The sequence below is a fragment of the Nesoenas mayeri genome (genome assembly GCF_963082525.1).
Source record: "Nesoenas mayeri genome assembly, chromosome: 13".
In the NCBI taxonomy this organism is placed as follows: Eukaryota; Metazoa; Chordata; class Aves; order Columbiformes; family Columbidae; genus Nesoenas; species Nesoenas mayeri.
This window is the reverse complement of record NC_137550.1, coordinates 19,353,642-19,374,518: the sequence shown is the minus strand read 5'-3', so window position 1 is coordinate 19,374,518 and position 20,877 is coordinate 19,353,642. Positions and strand designations below refer to the sequence as shown.

At 45.7% G+C, this 20,877-nt stretch overlaps 1 protein-coding gene across 1 annotated transcript in view; it reads right to left on the bottom strand.

The window, feature by feature from the left end:
- BRWD3 (bromodomain and WD repeat domain containing 3) overlaps window positions 1-14,983 on the bottom strand; it is a gene marked incomplete at its 3' end in the record, with an annotated part of 49,294 nt that extends 34,311 nt beyond the window's left edge. The window contains 6 exon segments of the mRNA XM_080352752.1: window positions 3,960-4,058; window positions 6,432-6,582; window positions 14,162-14,221; window positions 14,497-14,601; window positions 14,603-14,709; window positions 14,804-14,983. Of these exon segments, the coding sequence (XP_080208878.1) occupies window positions 3,960-4,058; window positions 6,432-6,582; window positions 14,162-14,221; window positions 14,497-14,601; window positions 14,603-14,709; window positions 14,804-14,840 (559 nt within the window). The 5' untranslated portion in view covers window positions 14,841-14,983.
- Window positions 14,984-20,877: the final 5,894 nt, after the last annotated feature.

Genomic DNA, 20,877 nt, shown 5'->3' with positions numbered 1-20,877 from the left:
TTTTTTTAAACCACACAAAGAACTGGGTGAAGGTAAACTTGCATTTTAAAAATATTTCCAATAATCACAATACCTTCCGCATCCTCCAGCTGAAAATTCACCACTGCTCTTTGTGGTAAATCACACGAAGGAGACACAAAGAGGTGTAACAAACACTCAGGCAAATCATTCCAATGGCCTTTCATGTGGCACTCCTAACTTTCCCAGTCCATTCCCAGACTGGCAATCAGTTTGTCTTCAGAGGATGTAAAAGTAATTTCACTTTTCTCTGTGTCTCCTTCCCTATTTGCACAACGGGGACGAGACTCCTCGATCTCCCATGGACAATTAAAAAATGAAGAGCGCTGCTTATGAAATGCTTCAATCACGAGTTTCAGAGAAATACAGAACTAGCACTGCGCCATAAGGAGCACTGTCTTTAGCAAAGCAACAGCATCTTGGACAAAAAGTAGCAGGTATTCAACACATCTGATCCTCACTGTAAAAATGGTTGGGCTATACCAGAAACACAGGCCACGCACACAAAGTGTGTATTAACTTCATTAACTATCATTGCTTCCTAAAAACTGCAAAGTAAAACCTCCGCCCCAAAACCAAACAAACACCCCCAATCCCAGTTCTCATATTTTTTAGTAGAAGATTAATACAAAATATCTAAGTAGGGAATTACCCACACATGACAAAATACCCCGTTAAGTTTGCTTTCTTCAGGACAATGAAGTTATTGTATTTAGAAAGCCTAAGAGCATTAAAAACACCCTGATTACCACACAGAGATTTAGCAACATAGTAGCCCTGAAACCTTCATAACTGCATCAGTTATTTCCAATAAAGGGAGCATCTCTAGTCTTCCTGTTAAGCGGCAGTAATCCTTAAATCACAAGCCATTCTACTAGAGACAGCAGTACAAATGTAAAAAGCCACACAAGAAATTTCACCTAGGAAGGATAAAGCCAAAACCCTGCAACAATAACCCATCACTGAAAACAAAGTTTCAACAATCAGACATCACAAATGTCAAAGTCACAACTTCACAAGGAATTAAAACATTTCAGCAGGGACTAAGTCGCCTAAGTTTTCAAACTGCTTGAATTAATATTAACCCTTGTGTCACTCGTATTTTTTGCAAGGAAAAATAGAAAACAGAACACTGGGACAAATGTTTGCTTTAAAAATAGTTTCGCTAGTACTAAGTGTGAGGACTTTGTGTCATACTATTTCACCCTCTGAAACAAGCACTATGACTTCAAAATGAGACATTATGACATTACATTTTACATAGTCGTATGTGGGAAGTGTGACCTCATGCTGTGCTGATCAAGCAGGACGATTGGGTTCCACTTGCAGGTGCAGAAGAAACCCACGTCTGGACTTCGCAAGAACACCGGGAAATAAACACAGTTGGCTCCCACTTGCAAAATATCATCTCAGAGAGTGGATGTGGGGCCAGAAATACAGATAAACCCAGTAAAAGCACCAGAAGAACAAAGTGTTCCAGCTTTTCTAGCTGCTGACCTCACGATCTCCTTTAGAGCAGGGAAACATCATGGATTTGAGCTGAACGCAGCTCCTCGGTGGCCGTGCAGCACCTCGGCTGCGCGTTTCCAGACAGCCCAATTGCTTATTCATCCAGACTGTGCTTTGAACTTTCTGCTTCCAAATCTTGTGTTGCTTTCACTAACAACAGTTACCTACACAAAGATTTTCATATTTAGGTTAAAATAGCTCTAGTGATCAACTAAAGAGGGGAAACAATCTTCTTTCTAACCTGCCTTGTGTTGCCTGCAACAAAAAAAGCCTCTGACAAAACCCAAGACGTATTTAACTGCTGCAAAACCTGCACAGAAACCACCTGAAACACCATCCTCTGATGGCATTGAGCTTACATCTTTATCACTGAAAGGGAAACAACAGACAAGTACTTTTAGCTGGTTCTACACCTAATTTACCAGTCTACACAGGCAATTACACAATCATTTCATCTCGCTCATGAACACACATTATTATGGGTGTCTATTACTTCAGCCCAACTACTTCAGCGAGTAATTCCAGACAACTCGATCTGACCAAGCCAGCACAGTATGGAAATTCACAATTATGCTGAAATATTAAAGAGGTTGGGCATATTTCTTCATCTTGTATTTTAAAACAAAACACACACATGCTGCAGCACCTGTGGCTGTGACTACTCACCACAAAAACACCCATTTTGCACAAATACACACAGAAGGATTTTGTGACTTGCACCTCACAGTTAAAAACGGGGAATGCCCAAACCAAACTTCTGCCTCCTGAACAGCTTTAGTAGAGTCAGCTTCTTATTTTAATTTTATACACATTTGCCTCTCTTACTAGTAGTTTATGTATCAACACCAAGAGGACCATATTCTTCCAGGAACAAATAACTCCTTGCTATAAAGACCCTCTTCCATATAATACCTTTGCATTTCCCAAATAACAATTCATAGGAAAACACCAAAACCAACAAATTGTTCCGTTCTCTGAGTCACTAAATAGTCACCAAACCAGCAGCACAGATGTTTGTCATCAAAGTATGACAAATGCTGAAGTCTGATCTGCTAGTATGGCACATTAATAATACCTCATATTCCAAAAATACACGGCCCGATTCTCCTCTTACGAAAGAATTGATCCACAAGTCTGTATAAAAATAAAACTATAGAAGTAGAGTGTGTGCTATAAATCTACTAGCAATCCATCAGCCCAACTACTAATAAAATAGTAACTGCAGAACCAGCCTAAAAGAATAAATACACAGACATGTACAGAAGTAATCATACTAATGTATGGAAATAGTTTTCTTTTTTAATGTCCGCAGTCTGACTCACGCATTATCTGACTGAAGCAGGAAAAGTACTAATGCAATAGTTCCAGGCAAATATCCATTTATTTTTCATACAGAAGACCCATAATTAACTTTGCTATTCCGTCACGCTCCTGCCACAACACCACAGACTTTGTGCAAAGCATGCTATCGATTCCAACCACAAACAGCCCCGGCTTCAACACGTTCGTGTCTGACAATGATTAATTTTTAGCAATGAGAAAGTGCAGAAGCACAATCAGAGGAACAGACGTGGTAGAAACAGAAGCCTGTCATCATCAACCCTGCATCTCCAATGGGATGCGAGAAACACATGTGAATGCATCTCCTAACAGACCAGGAAAAGCCTCCCCACATCTGCACAAACACACAAAAATAGAGATAACATGCCCTAATAAGAGAACAAATCATAATCAACGCAACTTATATTTATCAAATTTGTTTGCTATAAAAATGGTTAATGAAAGTTCAGACCATACAAGGAAATACTTCTCAGTTTAAGTGAAACAGAGAAGTTCTTCAATGATACGTAAGCTGGATGCCAACACATATCTGAGTTTTATACAAGTTCTTTAACTGTGCGGACAACTGAAACTGAAGTAACACAACTGTTGGGTTTGTGATTATTTCCTTTTTAAAGAGAAATGTTGCAAGCAGTCTGTTTTCTGTCATAATTGAACTGAAATGAATTCTTGAGTCAAAAACATTCTCTGGGAGCCAGGCGCTTTGTTCTGGCTGAGATTGCAGGATGAAGATTGTCTACATGCTCGTGGGACGGTGCTCGTCCAACCTGACAAGCATACGAACATATTCTGTATGTGTATCAGAAAAAGATACTCAAGCACATTGCTCCCCAAACAGGGAGTTGACGTGCAAAGATTTCCAACGTGTCCACAATGTTTTAATACATGTACACACATTATGGAAGATCCAATTCTGAATATTACAAAAAGGGATGTTCTATTGTCAGCGAGAAACCTCTTTAGACATGGTAAAACATCAAAAAAAGACATTAATGCAAACTCACAGTAGTGTTTCAGTTAGTAACTCTCAGCTGGAACAGTAACGAAAATACAAAGACAAAAAACCACTTTCTATATGTTTCAGAACTCACCCACGTTTGGTGGTTTCCCATAATTTACAGGTAGTTCGGGCGGCCGGCCTCTGTGCAGAGCCGCAAATGCAGATCCTTTCCATAGCGTGTGTCTGAAGTCTGTACCGGCAAGATTAACAGTGGGTTAGTCAAACAATTAGCTAAAGCACATCCAACTGACCTATTCTTCTTAGAATCAAGAGCATCAAGCTCCACTTCCAGCATGCCAAAATAAGGTTTATCTTTTAAAACAGTTTGTCAGAGATCTAACACTTCCAGAAGATCAGTACTCTAATTTCTAGTTCCTAAGCAATAGACTGTAAATGCTTCATTTTGGTAAGCAGGAAGTCTAAATTGACGGAAAGAAAAAGAGAATTTAAAAAGTATTGAGGCAGGGCCGAACTTTGGTATATTTTCAGTCCTTCCACAATCCCAACACATACAGAACCTTTTTTATGAACTGTACATTTGAGAATACACACACACGCACACATTTTCTCCCTGAAAGGGGGAAAAGGGAGATATTTTTTTCCCCCCCAATAAATCTGTTTTCCTGCAATTGGTGGCAACGTGCCCTCCTTTCAGATCTTCCTCTGCACGCCATCCCCCTAAAAAACACTGCTTTGAAAATGAAGACTGCTTCCTTTAAAGACTCTCCAGCTATCTGTTGCCAACTGGCCTCAGAGAGCCTTCTCTCTAGAACAATAGTGATTTTTCTGAGAGTGTTCAGAGCGCCTCAGAAATTAGACCTGGACTTCTTCCATTTCTGGCCATCTGGAAGGAGAGAAATGAGCTTCCACGGTGAACAACGGCTGAAACAGAAAGACAGTGCCACAGATTGGTGGATCTGTGTATCACCATGTAGATCTCCGAATACAAAGCGCACAAGCTTACGTGACTCAAGGAGACTCCTGAGAGCACCTTCTGATTAAAACCCACACTGTGCCACAGAGGATTGCAATGATGCACATTAAAAGCAGCACTCCTGCTTTCTAAACCAGATCAAAATAGATATAAATACTCATGGTAAATGGAAACTTCATACTGATGCACAACTAGGGGGAACAGAAATCCACATACATCAGCTGTGAAAAAGGCGTGCTGTTTGGTGTAAGAGAAAGTGGTTTACACACCAGACAGCACAATGTCACAGTGTCTTTTTCTGAAGGGGAAAAAACCCACCAGAAATCTAGTAGAAATCTCCTGGCAATAAATTTATGCCATGGCTTAGGGAGCACTACCTCTTTCAGTGAGTCATCTAGCCTCTAATTCACCTAAAAAACTCCTGTTTTCCTGCACAAAAAAAAGGGTTTTTTCTCTTTAGATGTTTGTTGCTGTTTTCTTCTAAGATGCAAACCGAATGTGAAGCAAAGAAGCGTTTCTTTGCAGGCCTCCTTGCAAACCTGGAACTCTCCATCCAATTCTAGCAAAGCATAGGCAAAACAAGACTCAGTCCCAAAACTTGGCGTAAGGAAACATGTTTACAAACGGCACATCCCTCCAGGCAATAGCCAGTGGATGAGCAGAATGCTCCAGCCCTTATTAGCATGGAGTGTGACTTCACAGGATGCAGGAAATTAAGAGCTCGAGTGGCACTGGAACAGGAAGGTCCTGCTCTCCCATCCCTGCGTGATGCTCCTGCTCCCTGGGTCACCTCCAGCACTGTGTGCCTTCCACCAGCTAATTGAATTCACTTCAACAGCAATTTGCAATATTTTAGCTCTCGGAATGAGCACATCACAGGATTCAATAAGTTGTGGCTCCTACAGGGAAGAAGTGGCAGTGGCGTGGAGTGAGGAGGGGAGGGAGGAACCGCTTCAATAGCAGATGGCTCTCAGATCTGTTTAGTTACAACACAAAACTGTGCTCTCAGGATCACAATGTCAAACAGAGCAGTTTTTCACAAGGAATAGGAGTGGTGCTTTATTCATGAAAGGAACAGGGACAAGTTAACTTGACGAGAGGAATTAACACTGAAGAATCAGTCTCACCTTTCCCACCCTCAAAGTGCCACTCTGTGCTTCCAGCTGAAACATCTGCCTGCACAGACAGGGAACCAATAATGGAACAAAGGCAACAAAAATAGCCCAGCAAAATATATAGACTGCGGGGTTATCTTAGACACAGGCGTGTGTATGTGTATACGAAAAAAGGGCTATTTTTCAGATGGGTCAACTCTCTAATCCAGTTCATCATATCATTTACACATACACCAGTCCAACATAATGGGAAGGGGAGGCAGAGGGAGTAGGTAACGAGGATCAGGCAACCGTAGGCAAGAGCTGTTCAAGATGGCATTTTCAACCAAAGAAACACAGATGTGACAAGGCCAGCAAGAACTATATTTTAGCAAGACTGCAACAAGAAAGCTGGCCAGAGTAGGAGATAACCAAGGGTCACGCAAACACACACAGATACCCCAACATGAATTGGAACAAAAGGGTATTTAGTCATTAAAATAAAAATCAATCAATCATAAATTGAGAATCTTACCTTTTGCTGCCCTTAATAGAGACTGGCGCCCGACACCAAGCAAAGTCTGCACGCCCAGGACGCTCTGCGGGATTTCCTTGTCTAGAAGGGGCCCAAGTCTCTCACAGATCCTAAGGAGATAATCCGGAGGGATGTGTGCATTGACAGCCACCTAAACACAGAAATAACACACATGTTGGCATGTTGCTTTATTCTTGCTCCTGCTGTTGCTTTGTTTGGTTCATATTCAAGCGTTGAAGTTAAATAAAGTTACTGAAATAAAGTCTAAAACTCCTAAAAATTAATTATACCAAAGGTGTGTTTTCAAGTGAGACAGAGACTCGAAAAAGTTGGATTATAAACTCCAGGTGGTAGTAGCTGCAGCTGTAATTTCGGATATCCCTCAACAACAAACAAAAATCCCTGAAACTCCGAGTTCCCAGTGCAGAAATCTGATCAAATAAAGTATAGCCTGGGGACCTCCTTTAGTCTTCACTTCATTCTTCGCACATAGAGTGTTTCTCACTTAGCTGAAACACCCTTGCCAAACACTCATATTATTGTAAAAAGCGCATGTGCTAAAGCCTAAAAACCCTAAATATTATCCTAAAAGCAACACCCAGTCTCTAGTTTTTAGCTACCGGGAATAAGCAGTGTTAAGATCCACATGTATAGGCTCCACTCCTAATGTGTCATCTCGAGAAAACATTCTTCTTTTTCCCCTTTAGACAGAGACTGTTTTCTGTAGAGAGATAATAGTTTTTCCGACAGCCTGTTCAAACAGAAATAAATTGTGCCTCATTATCCAGAATGCCCTGCACTTGCCTGACTTCTACTGTATTTCCTAGTTGGCAACACAAACTCAACATCAGAGCTTATTTAGCTCCTTCAACACAGAACATATAGCTACACCCATCTCCTTCTTAAAGATCAACAGTAAGAGGTTGCTCAGCTCTGAACTACCTGTGATTAAAAAGTAGTTGTATTAGTATTTGCAACCTTTGTATCTGTTGCAATATTATAGAGATTGTCATAAAACAGGGTCTTTTGTTTTACAAAGGCCCAAACTAACGCCAACTAATGCTAAAGCTGACCTGAAAGGGCCAGAACAATGCTCATTGTAAAGAAATAACAGCACACACCCCTCTCTCCTACATGGCAGGAAAAGGTAAGTGCTTCACTCGGCCCTGCTGCCAAAACATCGCTCACCGAACTGTGTCATCAAACAGATTATTACTACACGGCGTTGGGAAATCGTCCATCCCAGTTGGGCAAGAGCAGTGGCGTTACTGGGCTCAGCGCAGTGAGTCATGTGTTGTGTCGTGTCATCACCTGCACCACGGGCAACACCAGCCCACAAATCACATTTTAACACAAATTTTAAAAAACTTTTTCTAAGGACACATCCAAATTGCCATTTAACTAAACCCAAACAAATCTCTTCCAATCTGAATGGAAACTCTTACAGAAGACAGACAGGCTTCTCCACGCATTCTTCCAGTCGCCACGTGTTAAAGGCCTTCGAGGGAACCAGAAGAATCATAATTCTGCAGGAAAGATAAAACTGACGACCGCATTAACATGGTCCCATTCCATGGCTTTTCGTACTGTGAGCACCAAGGAATGAGCAGCCCTGGGCCATGAACCCTCTCTTGCACTGCTTGTCTTCTCTAGCCATTCTTTTTTTTTCCCCAAAATCATAGAGTTCCAAAATTATATTGGTACCTTCCCATTTATACAGCCAGTAAAGTTCAGCATGTGAGCACAAACTGACTTTCGTTGTAAATCACATGATATAACAGAAGATGAGATAAAAAGATAATCCAAACTTTTGTACATGTCTATCATTCATACTTATTCCTGAAATCTTTTAAGTGTGTGAATGCTCCAAAATATTTTATGATCCCACACTAGTCTCCCTTTAGTATGTAAAGCATCTGAAACAAAGAGAGAATCTGCAATTTAACAAAATCTGAGTATGAAATTCTTTTTTACCTCTCTGATAATTGGTAACGTGCTCCCTGGTCAACAATTGCCAATTCTAGCCATTTATCAAGCTTAAGATTAAAATATTAAAAAGAGCAACAAATCCAAAAGCTGTAGAATTTTAGAATTTACTTCTAGGGTAGCAAAAAAAACATACTATACCACTCTCTCTGAAAATATAAAATTTTACAGAAAGTCCAAACCATTCTCTCAGCGTATTGCAGCACAACGTTTCTCCTTCCACCCAGCGGCACGTTGGGTTCAAAGTATCGCTGCTATTTTATGTCTAGAGAGGTGCTGAACTAAGCCTGGCAGCAAATATCCCACTGTGGAGCTAGAGCACAAGTTATTCACAAACAGTCCTGACTAACTCAGCGCATCTGCTCACAAATGGCTTTTGTTGCTTCAAGATCTGCAAGTTAAGCAACAGTTTTATAAAGAATAGTAAAGGGAGTAAACAGCAACACCAGAAAGGCCGTACAACACTTCTTTCCCTGAACATTTTTATGTTGCTACAAGCCAGGACAGCCCAAATAAGTGCCACTTTATCTGAATATTTTCACTGTTGCTCCTATCAAAGAGCTACACAGGCAGCAATAGCAGCAAATTCTCCTGGAGACGGTTTTCCTTAATAACTTCCAGATAAAATGCTTAAACCGCAGCCCAGAGCAAAGCAAGCAATTCTATTTTCAGGTTCCCAAATGAACTTGAAACAAAAATCCTTCCTTTTACCTCTGTGTGAGATAGCTGTAAACGGATTTTAAATATCTGTCTGAAATGTAAAGCTGCAAACGCACAGCTGAAAAAAACAAAGTCTCCCAAATCAGATTTCAATTAAAAGAAGGAAAAAGGCAAAACTTTGCATCAGTTATAGCCACAACTCTTACTGCATGCTCACCCAAACCCCATACAACAAACTTAAACAATGGCAAGGACATTATCAACTCCTCAAATACATTAGAAAATATTTTTAGACTACTAGAAAATACTTTAGAAAATAATGAGAAAAATAGAAAGGAGAAGAGTAATACAGGCCAAAAATATGTTTATCAAGAGCTTTTAAAAGAGCACGTTAAAATAATGCATTAGAGCTGAAAACGTGTTAAGTGAGAGCAAGTCCTGCACCATGGGATAGACTATAAAGAGAAAAATGTTTTGTTGCCTTAAGATAAGACCTTAAAAAGGTTCAAATGCCACAGTACGACGGCAGAGCTCTCCAACACAGGAACCACACAGGTGTTGGGATTTAAAAACTTTCAAGAATCGGGTAAAGTGAATCTGTTCTTTTAAAAAATCCACTTGAACAATGACGGGAGGAGGTACTACAGCCACCACTGCTTGAACCAGGATGCAAATAAGTTGCTGCAGTGATAAGCAGCTGCAAGGAAAGAATTATTAGTGAAGGCAAGGCAGGGAGAAAGTCATAGCCCTAAACCTGGTGATGCTTCTGATGTTGGAAGCCTTACCATGTAATCTCACAGACTACTGGGCAAAGGGTCCTCTGCAGACGGCTAAGAAGACAAGCAAGAAGCTTTTTGATCCCTGAAACAAATAAAATCCCCTGGTATGACTGCTGACAATTTTTCCTACAAGGAAGGTTTCAATAAACAGGCAACAAACAAACAAAAAGACTCATTGTGATTATTACTTATTATAAGATGTTTTCCTGGGGATCGGAACCAGATACCTCTGAAATGTCTCGTTTGGGAAGCGCAGCAAAATGTTGCTTCAAAGCACAAGAGTAAATTGGGTGCAAGAGCTACAGGATGGAAAGGAAGCAGGCAGATTTTCGAAGGCTCCTTCGTGCCCAGTCCCCACGGGCAGGCAGTTGTGCAGCAGCAGCAGATTTCGAACCTCCAGGCAGTCGCACGACACTTCTCTCGTTTGCCAAAATAACAATCAATTACGAATCAATTGACAACTTTATCAAAAAGCAGCAGAGGAGACCGAGAGGACCAAGACAGCTGAGCAAGCAGGAAATTACTCAAGAACTCAAATATGGAATCTCAGCAAAAGGAAGCTCAGACCCTGGCCTTATACAAGTTGTCAACAACGTGCAAAAACACAGGAATTTAAAAAGCCATTATCCACTCAGTTTCCCCAGAGAGAAGGGGTTGGAACTACCAGATGACATTTTCCTGAGGTGACAAAACCGTAACATCTCTCTGCTGCTAATGTTGGGATTGGCACAGTCTATAAATAACAGCACCTCGCACTCAAAGCTCCTTTTAAATCGATGCAGATGGGCAAGGCCGAAACTGAAAGCCAAATCCCATAAGCTGTTCCATACCAGCACAGCCGTCCACAGATGCAAATTCTGCACTGATTTTCTGTTTTTTCTGAAATTAAACATATCTTAGGCACAAAGACCCTAACGGGCTAAGCCAGAAGAGACAGCCCATCAAAAAGTTCTTGAAAACCAAAGCAGAGCCAGTCATCTTTAGCAGAAATGAAGAGAATTTTGACCAACAGCCCACTGGAGACTTTTCTGATAATCTGAGTCGGTTCAGCTTGACTACAACAGCTCATCCCACATTGAGCTGCTACGGTTCATTTAAAATAGGAGCACTAAGTGCGTGCAAGTTTGACGCACTTCAGGCCTTCACAAGGAGAGCGAGGGTCCTCCCTTACAAACAAGTTTTGTGTCTCAAGACCACCAGCAGTCAATAATGAAGCGAAAACTGCTTTGGAGTACACCTGGACAATTCCCTAGACAGGCAGCCACAAGCTGCACATCAGAAGTACTCCAGAGTGGAAATAAGCAGAAAAGACAAAGGGAACAGAAACACAGGTAAGTCAGGGTTCTCTGCATGGGTTTGCTCACTACATACGATTCTTATTAGTGTGTACTAAATTATTCTCCTGCCTTCTGGTACCTGACATTTAAAGTAAAAGACCAAGTTCAAATAAAAAAAAAGAGAAAGAAATCTCAGAGAGTTTTCAGATCTTGACTAAAAGTGCAAGTGAGGTGGGAGTAAACATTCCCCAGATAAAAGCCGCACAGTAGGTGATTTGGTTGCTACATCTTTATCATTTCCAAAAGCCTCAAGAGCAATAACAACATACTCAATGGCAAAAGCATCAGCATATTTTCTGAAAAATACCAATGCTAACCTGAACAGTCAAACTGAGAATGGAAAATAAAGCTGAAACATCAGCAATTACGCAAGAAATATCTTTGTCAGATTTACCAAAGCAAAATGTTGGGTAAAGAAAGAAAGTTTGTAAACTCTCCTGAAGTTCGATTCTCTCAGCCTGGCTGATCAGTGTAGCCACAACACTAGGCAAGGACTGTAACTCAATTTAGGTTTTGTAAGTTGTCAAAAAGAAGAAATGGGTACAAAAAAATACTTTATTTCCAACTGCCAGCATCTCCAATCTATTTTGGTTTATTATGCGATTGAGATAGTTGAAACAAAGGTCAGCGTTATCTGCGTTCTTCACCACCCTGGCTTTGTTCTCAACATTACTTGCAGACATCTGGCTAGCCCTGACGTCGAGCAGTCCAGGTTAATATACAATCATATGCAACCCAAGGTCCAAATTCAAAATACACCAGACACTACGCAATGAGAGGAAAAAAGGCCTTTCCTCAATATCCCCAACACTGAAACCTTCAGTCTGAGGATTAAAAGGGAGAAGCTCAGTTCATCCTACCCAGAGTGAACCCGTCCCGCTGTAATGACTCATTTATAGTCCTGTTCCTTACTGTAAATCATGATAAACAGTTAAATAATACTATATAAAAAGGCAATCTAAAAGGATTGATTACTGTTGATTAGTCTAAGACAGAGGAAAAAAATCTTATACTTAATTCTGATAATTCTATACAGTAAGAAGCAATTCCCCATTAATTCCAGGCCTCACTTTACAACAGTTTCCTCTTCTCTAAATTCTAAAGTACATGGTTTCAACAATGCCATCTAAAACACACACACAAAAAATAAAGAAGTTTTAAGGTTTTCCTATTTGTGCCCCATAGGACAAAAGGAAAAAATGTATACGTTAATGTAACTGATTAAGCAAAATCAGTAAGTCTGAAATCAGACCTCATACTGCTAATATTACTCTCGTGTAGCGGTTGCAGTCACAAGCTAAACCTGAAACAGCCCATAGTTAGATTGTAGGTTCTCTAGCAAGACCGTACAGCATTAAAATTTATTGAATGCAGCACCTAGTGCGTGCCTGTTCATTCAATATACAGCCCCGGAATTATCTACAAGAGGTATGATGAAGCATAATGTTCATCTTAAATTCTTAATACTCTTTGGAAAGGGAAAGCCAGCAGATACAAATGTCTCCTCTCAACACAAGGAGCTCTCCCATCCGCACCTGAACTTCTACATCATCGCTAAAGTGGAAAACTAACTCTTGAGCAAGCTACAAAGCAGTTTGAGCAACAGTCATGTCAAAACCCCACATCAGCGCTGCAGTGTGCAAGATAGGAAAGGCAAGGACGTACTTTCAATTCCTTCCAGGTGACGAAATAGTGACAATCAGTATTATAAAAGCTGTTAATAAGTTTACAGCATTCCAGCTGCAAAGCGCTAAATCAGCACCATACATTATTACCCAGAGCTCCTACAAATGGCAACAAGGCCCTTTGCGCCCTTCAGAAACAAATGGAAACAGCTTTTTGGTTTTGCTGCTTTCAGAGAGGCTGGTAAGAACTCGCGCATCTCACCGCCGCAACGGGAAAACGTCCACCCCCACGCAAGCAGCCCCTTGAAGCTGACCTGCCTCAATGACAGCTTTTGACATGGTTTATATCCAGCAAAAGCAGCCACTCTGTATATTTCATACACATTTAATAGCTTCAACATTACATTCCATAAAAATGTATGTATTTTTAATATGAAAGCAGGCCCCAGCAAGGTTTCAGCACAGGCTGCTGCCACAAGCCAGGGATCCCCGACCCACAGCAGCAGCGCTGCCCGGGGCCGGGCCCGTGGCGATGGAATCCCCCGCTAGGCCGGCCCGTAGCCCCCGGAACTCGGCTTCTCGCGGCCTCCTCGGGCCCACGGGTGCCCGCGGCCCACTGTGTTTCGGCCACGCTGACGCTCCCCCCCCGGCGGGGGGGCGAGGCCCTGTGAGCCCTGCGGCCCTGTCAGCCCCGCGGCCCTGTCAGCCCCGCTCGCCGGCACCTCAGGGCAGGGGGGAACTGTCAAACCGCCGCCCCGGGAGGCGGTGGGGGCACGGGGAGAGCTGCCACCGAGCTGGCAGAAACTGGCCGAAGCGCCTCGACGTCCCCGTGCGGGGGAGGCCCGGCAGGCCGCGGGTGAGCCGCCCCGGCCTTGGAGCGGCTGGGGGCGCGCAGGGCGCTGGGGCCGAGGGGGATAAAGGGGGACCCGGCGCCCCCCACCCTCCCAGCCAGTTCCTCCGCGGCACCGCAGCCAATCAGCTGCCGCCTTCTATCGCCACCCGCCGTTCTACGGCTTGTAAGACGCGGCGCCATTCGCCGCGCCGGGCCCCGGTACGTGCCCTCAGATAACCCTCCCGGCCCCACAATAGCGCGGCGCAGTCAGTCAGTCAGTCAGTCCCAAACAGCCCCCGCCGCCCCGGGTGTCCCCTCGGCCCGGCCTCCCCTTCCCTCCGCACCCCGGCGGCAGCCGCGGCCTCGGCGGGGCGCAGCCCGCAGCCCCGGGAGGGAGGACGGGCTGGCGGCGGGGGGGGGGGATGGGGATGGAACGGGGAGCGGCGCCCGGAGCGGCGGCGGCAGCGAGGGGGGAACTTGTTGGGGAAGTCGGGAGTGAAACTTGGCTCACCAGGTCCTCGAAGCTCCGGCGGTGCTCCTTGCCCTGCCAGTCCAGGCGCCGCGGGATCAGCTGCGGGAGGGAGACGGGGAAAGGGGAGGAGGGACGGAGGAGCCCGTCAGACCCCGGCCGGAGCTGCCCCGCTCCCCGGGCGGGCGAGGAGAGTCCCCGCCGGTGCCAGCCCGCCCCGGGGAGGAGCCCCTCAGCCGCTGCCCCCCGGTCCCGCAGCGGGGGTACCCGCAGGGTCTCCCGGAGCCTCGGGAGGAGCTGGGCTGGATTAGAGCAGGGCAACCCCCGGCCCCCACCCCTCCAGGGCTTCCCGCGTCGCGCCGGGGCAGCCGCCGTACCTGGTGCTCCTCCAGCTCCTCCACCAGCACCTGGGGAGAGACGGACACACACACACACACACACAAAGGACGTGAGTCCGGCGCCCGCAGCGCAGCGGCTCCCTCGGCCCCGACCCGGTCCCGTCCCGGCCGGAGCCCCCGGCTCCCCACTCACCTGGGCGGATTTCTTACAGGGTCCGGACTGCAGGAACCGGGCGATCAGGTAGTAGAGCTCTGTGGGAGGGACGAGGGGAAGAAGGGGACACGGTTACAACGCGGGGGCGGCCAGCCGGGCGGAGGGCAAACCCCCGCCGCCAGCGATACCCACCGGCTTCGAGCTGGGTCGGGGCGGCCGCCGTCGCCATCCTCCTCAGGAGGCCCGAGGGGGAGGGGAGGTGGCTGGATGGCGCCCCGGGGAGACGCCGCTCTCACTGCGGCCGAGCCCCCATGGACGAGCCCCGCTGTCCGTGCGCGGCGCTGGCCCCGGTCCGGCTCCCGCCCGGGTTCATCGCATCGCCGGTCGCCCCATGGAGATCCCGGCCCGAGGCAGCCGCCGAGCGGGGTGCAGCGCCGCCGCCGGCCACACGGGGGCGGTGCGCGGCTTCGCGCAGGGAGAGGGAAGCGGCGCCGGGAGGGGAGCGGGGCGGAAGCGCCTGGCCGGAAGGGCGGGGCTGTGACGCACGGAGGTGGTGCCCGCCCGGCGGGCGGCGCTTCCGCTCGACGGAGCCGGGAGGCGGTGTTGGCGGGGGCGGTGGTGGCGGCGGCAGTGGTGGCGGCAGTGGTGGCGGCGGCAGGGCCTGGTGTCCTCCCGGCCTGGTGTCCTCCCGCCGGGACGGGCCGGGAGCGCCACGCGGCCTCCCAGGGGCCCGGCCTCAGCGTCGGGGCTGCAGGGCCTCGAGGCGGCCTACATGGACCCGGAGAGGGGCCAGAGGAGCCACAGGAATGATCCGAGGCTGGAGCAGCTCTGCTGGGGGACAGGCTGAGAGAGCTGGGGGGTTCAGCTGGAGAAGAGAAGCTCCGGGGAGACCTTATTGTGGCATTTTTCTACTTAAAAGGGACCGATAAGAAAGATGGGGACAGACATTCGAGCAGGACCTGTTGTGACAGGACAAGGGGTGATGGTTTTAAACTAAAGGAGGGAGATTCAGACATGAGGAAGGAATTGTTGCCCTGAGGGTGGTGAGAGCCTGGCCCAGGTACCCAGAGAGGTGGTGGATGAACCATCCCTGAGACATCCCAGGCCAGGCTGGACGGGGCTCTGAGCACCCTGAGCTGGTGCAGATGTCCCTGTCATGGCAGGGGAGGCACTGGGAAGCTGGGAAGGGCCCTTCAACCCAAACCATCTGTGATTCTGTGAGTCAGCTGGACATCAGCATGTACCAAACGATGGAGGTTGTCCCATGGGCCTTCCTGAATGCTCCAGGAAGTGGACTGTGGGTGGAAGGGTGGAGTTGGAGCTGGCAGCCCTCACTGCCTGTCCTGGCTGTAGCAAAAAGTCTGAGGAGGCTTTATTAGATATGAAACAGCTATATGGTGATGCACTGAGATACAGAAAAATATGTGTTCATTAGATTGCTTACTCCTTTGTCAACATAGACTAAGGTGCTCGAGACAAAATGTGGTATGGACGTCTGGTGTTGGGCGACTCGAGATGTGTCTCATTTTTTGGAGGAGCTGTTGTGCATTTTGCACGACGGGGCTCTGACCAGCGTGTCCTCACCTCTCCACACCGTCAGGATTATAACCCAAGAGCTGGAGTCCTGCCAAGGTTACAGAACAGAGGGCGTAGGGCGGCTTTAGGAGCCAGAGTAATATTGTTTGTTCCCAGTGTCCAGGAAGTGAAAATCTGATTGATACAGTACGTGTTCAAAGAAAAAAGGGTTCAATATCAATCACTATTAATAAGGGAAACAAATTTTTTTTTTCCACAGGAGGCATCCTGTGAAAGTGCCAGAAATTTATGTCAGTTCAGCAATAAGTTGCTAAAATGTGATGAGTGAATTGACAGTGTTCTTTAGTGTAAAATTGTATTTTACCACCACAAATACCTGGCATTTGGTGTTAGAACTCCCCAGGCCTTGGCAGGGTACCAATCGCTGTCATAACTGGGAAATAAAAGACAACTCATCCTCCTGATTTGAATAGCAAGAGCTGAATCATAATGAATTGATGCTGCTGAAACATTAAGAATAAATTCATTTTCAGCATGACTAGGCGTTGTGCAGTGCTGTGGCAGAGCTCTCCCTGCTGTTCCTGGCGGGATTCCGTTCTTCCCGCTCGCAGCTTCTTCTCAGGGTGCTTTAGGGTACCCGACCAAGCGCCGGTGGCTCTCTGAGAGGGAGTCGGGTACTTCACATTCTGCTGCCTTGCACAATTCCCTTGTATTTGCCTTAATACAGCTGTGGAAGTTCTTCATTTTGTGTCAGGAGCTTGGATTACCTGGTTTATGTGCAGACCTCATTTTCTCTTCATCCTCTGAAGTTGTCAAACTGCTGAGAGCTTAAATATTAAAAGAAAAGGCTCACTGTGGTAGCTCCTGGACTCTTTTTAAGACAGGTTCATTGATCAGCTCATCACAGAGACGCAAAGTGCTGCCTGACCAAGCTGCAAAGCTCTATTCTCGTGGTTTTCTGATAGTAGCAGCGCTCTTGCTGTTCCCGCGGTGCAAAACTGCTCCTCACCAATGAGGAAAGAGCCTGCGGATTCTCACTCTCCGTAGAGGGAATGTTTCTCCCACCTGGCTCCAGAGCGGAGAACTGCAAGCTCATCTTTTCATGCGTGACAGGAATGCAAAGAAAACAGCGTGTCTGATGTTTTATCATGTGCCACGTAAGCACGTACCAATGTGAGCTGAATAGAACTCAACGTGAAGAGAAAACACAGCACTGTAAATATCGTATAGTGCCATGTCCTGCTGCGTTCTAGCACTACGTTATTGCCTAATGCATTTCTTCAGGAATGTGGCACGTTTCCATGGCACCTTTTGGTTGGTGCCTTCCTGAGCCTCTCGTGATTTGCTTTTTGTTTGAGCCCGGGGGTGGCAGCACGTGAAGCTGCACCACCGCTACAGGCAGGATTATTCTTTTAGGGCCCGCTTAGAGCCGATGGGAATTTTCACAGGAGCTGATTTGAAAGCCTGGGATGGAAGATGCCCCTGAAGTCAGCTCCCGTGCCCTTTCTGCGCCGTTCCGGCTGGAAACTTTGCCACATGCTGTTCGCTAAAGTGCTGATAAAGCCGCAACCTCGCAGCCCGACGCTCGGAATTGCTCCACGTGGCGCTGCCCTCACAGTTGGGATGGATTTGTGTGTCAACATGGAGTGTGTTGGGAATCCCCCAGCTGTTAGTCAGGTGTGTGTTGCAGGTTACAGCTTCCCACCTTCGTGACAAGTCCAAATGGAGTGTTCGTCGTGCTCAAAACCTGTCAGCACAGTCCCGGCCATGGGTTTACTGCTCTGGAGCCACTCCTGAGCGTCTTCCCGTGTTGCTGGCTCCCTGGCGCCTCAGCTTCCCATTGTTAACATCCTCCCAGTCGCTTCATTACCCTGTAAGGCTGCTGCAAGGCCTGTAATGGATTCTCTACCCGCTTCTCCTGGGTTTTCCCCTAAGGGGTCATCCGGCTGGTGAGTAATGAGCGTTCCCTCCCCGGCAGCTCTGTCTCCACCGCCCGCCCATCTCCCGGCTCCATCACTCGTCTCTCTCTGCGTCCCAGCAGCAGCACGCTGGGGGCTGACAGGAAAAAGCAAGATTTTATGGTTGTGCTTATTCATCTCTCTCCGAAGCAGAATTCTTAAGTCTGTAAATGCCAACAGCAGCGGTGACGCTGAGTGGCAAAGAACATCCTGACGTGGTCATTGCTAATGAGCAACAGAGGGACTCAGGAGCAGGGATGCTTTAAGGAAGAAGCTGAGTTGTAACAGTTTCTTTCCATACTGCTGTTAAAAAAATAAAATTTTATATATATATAAAATAAAATATAAGAATGATTTTAGGAGTAGGAACTTTTAGGTAAGGGCATGTTCACACACTGTGGAACCAGTCCCGCTTTGCTGTGGCCAAACTTGTCAGATCTTGCGGGGTTCCCTGCCACTGCTCCTGGCCAGGCGGGGTGTTGATTATCAGAAAAAAAGCCTGGTACTGTAGAAAGCTCTCAGCATTTAACAATAAGCCATTTTTTTCAGGTTTTTGCCTCTTTTTGAGGCACCCAGGGTGCTTTTCATACCTTGGTCTCCGGTACCCTGTACCTTTGTGAACTGGTCCAGCACATCCTATCGCTGTTGTTGGGGGTAAAGGCAAGGCAGCAGAATTTACCCCTGTTTAATTAAGCTACAAAATTAGATGAATTCCCTCATAGTCAGTTTGTAACACCACGTGCATGTGTCTCTCTCTGATTTTATTTGTCATTATACTGTTGCGATGAGTCAAATTTCTGACCTCTGCTTCAACACAGTGTGAAATCGTAGTGGCCGTTTTTCGCAACCAGACAAAAAAGTACAGTTGCAAGTTAAAAAACAAATAGAGTGGAATTGTGCAGGTGTGCTGGGTTGTACCTGGGCCGCACCTTTCTTTTCCAGTGAATATAGATGGGAATGCGGATGTCTGAATCCATTTGGATTTAAAGACTAGAGCGTGTTAAGCATTTTCAGCTTTTTTTTTCGTGTTTTCCATGCACATTTCTGTGCACATCCTGCTCGTCTTTCATATGCAGCTCAATGGTGCGCAGGGATACAAATTGGTTTAGAAATGAGACCCATGGTTTTGTGTAACTGATACAAAAAATAAGTGTTGTTTATAAGAAATCTGAGAATTAGTGCCTCGTGCTGTGCACTTGAAACCAAATACAAATATTGAAAAGTCAAGGTTTACTTTAAGGTGATCTGTAAATGCAGCAACCTCTTAATTTAAATTTTGATCTCACAGATTATTTATTAAAAAAAAAAAAAAAGAAGTGCAAAATAATGAATAAAATCGGGACTGTTCATGGGTTTTCCTTGCGCACAGAGGTTCTGTGTGCAGATCTACGCCCTGTTGTGCAAGGGAGATCTCCACATTTCCATTTCTTTACCCAGTTCCTTTTCCTTGAGAGCAGCTGTTAGATAACAATTCAACAGTTACTAAATATTACACAAGACCTGCTCTAGGTTTTTTGTTATTTTTAAAGATTAAATATTTTCATTTCCCTGCTGCATCATCCCAACCTTTCCTCTAGATGGTGCCCCATACCCACGAGTTGGCTGCGTTATTATCCCAAATGAAAGGCGATTGAGAAATAGGACACCGCTCTCCTTTGTTTCTAATTTCTATCTTATAATTCTTCATCTAAGTTGATAAAATACTTGTTCTGCGTGATGTAAAGATTGTTTTCCTTCCTCTTATGTATCTTAGAATCTACCCACTAGTGCTTAAAATGCCACCTGTCTGGACCAGCATCATCTGTTACGCGGTGGACTGATCTATATCTCAGATTTCTTACGGTAGCCATTAACTGGGGTGAGTTGGTATTGCCTGGACAGTACGTGCAGCGCCGCTGCAATTCTGGGAAATTAGTGTTTATTTGCATCATTTTCAAATAAATGAGTCATTTCTGAGTGTTATGTAAACTTTTATCTGTGTTTTACACAGAAATGCAACATTTGCAATGTGAATGAAATGCAAATGAAAATGGGCAGCAGTGATCTGTGGATTTATATGCTCATAGCTCTGTAAGCAGAAGGAAACAGTAAATAATATGAATATTCCAGGAAAATCTACCGCAGCATCACTGAATCTCAACATTACAACTGAAACTGCCTGGAACCCCACAAGTTTTACAAGCAGGAAAATTAATATGAGTTATAAGCGACCAGGTAGTTGTTGTTATTGTTGGTATGACAGTTGTGGGTGGCTACATCGCTATTTAAGTGCCTGATTGTGCCTGTGTCCCCATGAGCCCCTGGTTGGGACCGACCCCCCTGTGCCCCTCCAGCTGCCCAGCACAACCTTGGTGCCCCAAAAATACCACCAGCTGCTTCCCAGTGGGGCTAATTCAACGACTTCAAATCTTGCTATTTTTTTTTTCCTAAATAATCTCATGTTGTTTGATTTGTATTTTGTTGGTTTGTTTATTTTTAGGGCCAAATCCTGCACTTCTTTACTTCTGAGAGTCCTGTAGCCTGGGCACACGGCGTCTGACTGCAACTGGGATTCATCGCCTCTCCCTGCAGAGCTGGACGTGCCAATTGTACCGGAGCTCCCTCAGCTAAGTATTTCATTTAAATGCAATTATGTCCCTGTGTGTCCCGTGCCCTTTCTCTGTTAAGCTGTGAAGATTTTCCCATCTTCATTCAGTCTGTCCGTTTATACTAAAATAACAGCTGTTTTTGTGAAGGGGCACACAGGGCTCACAAGAATTTTTGAAAGTGCTG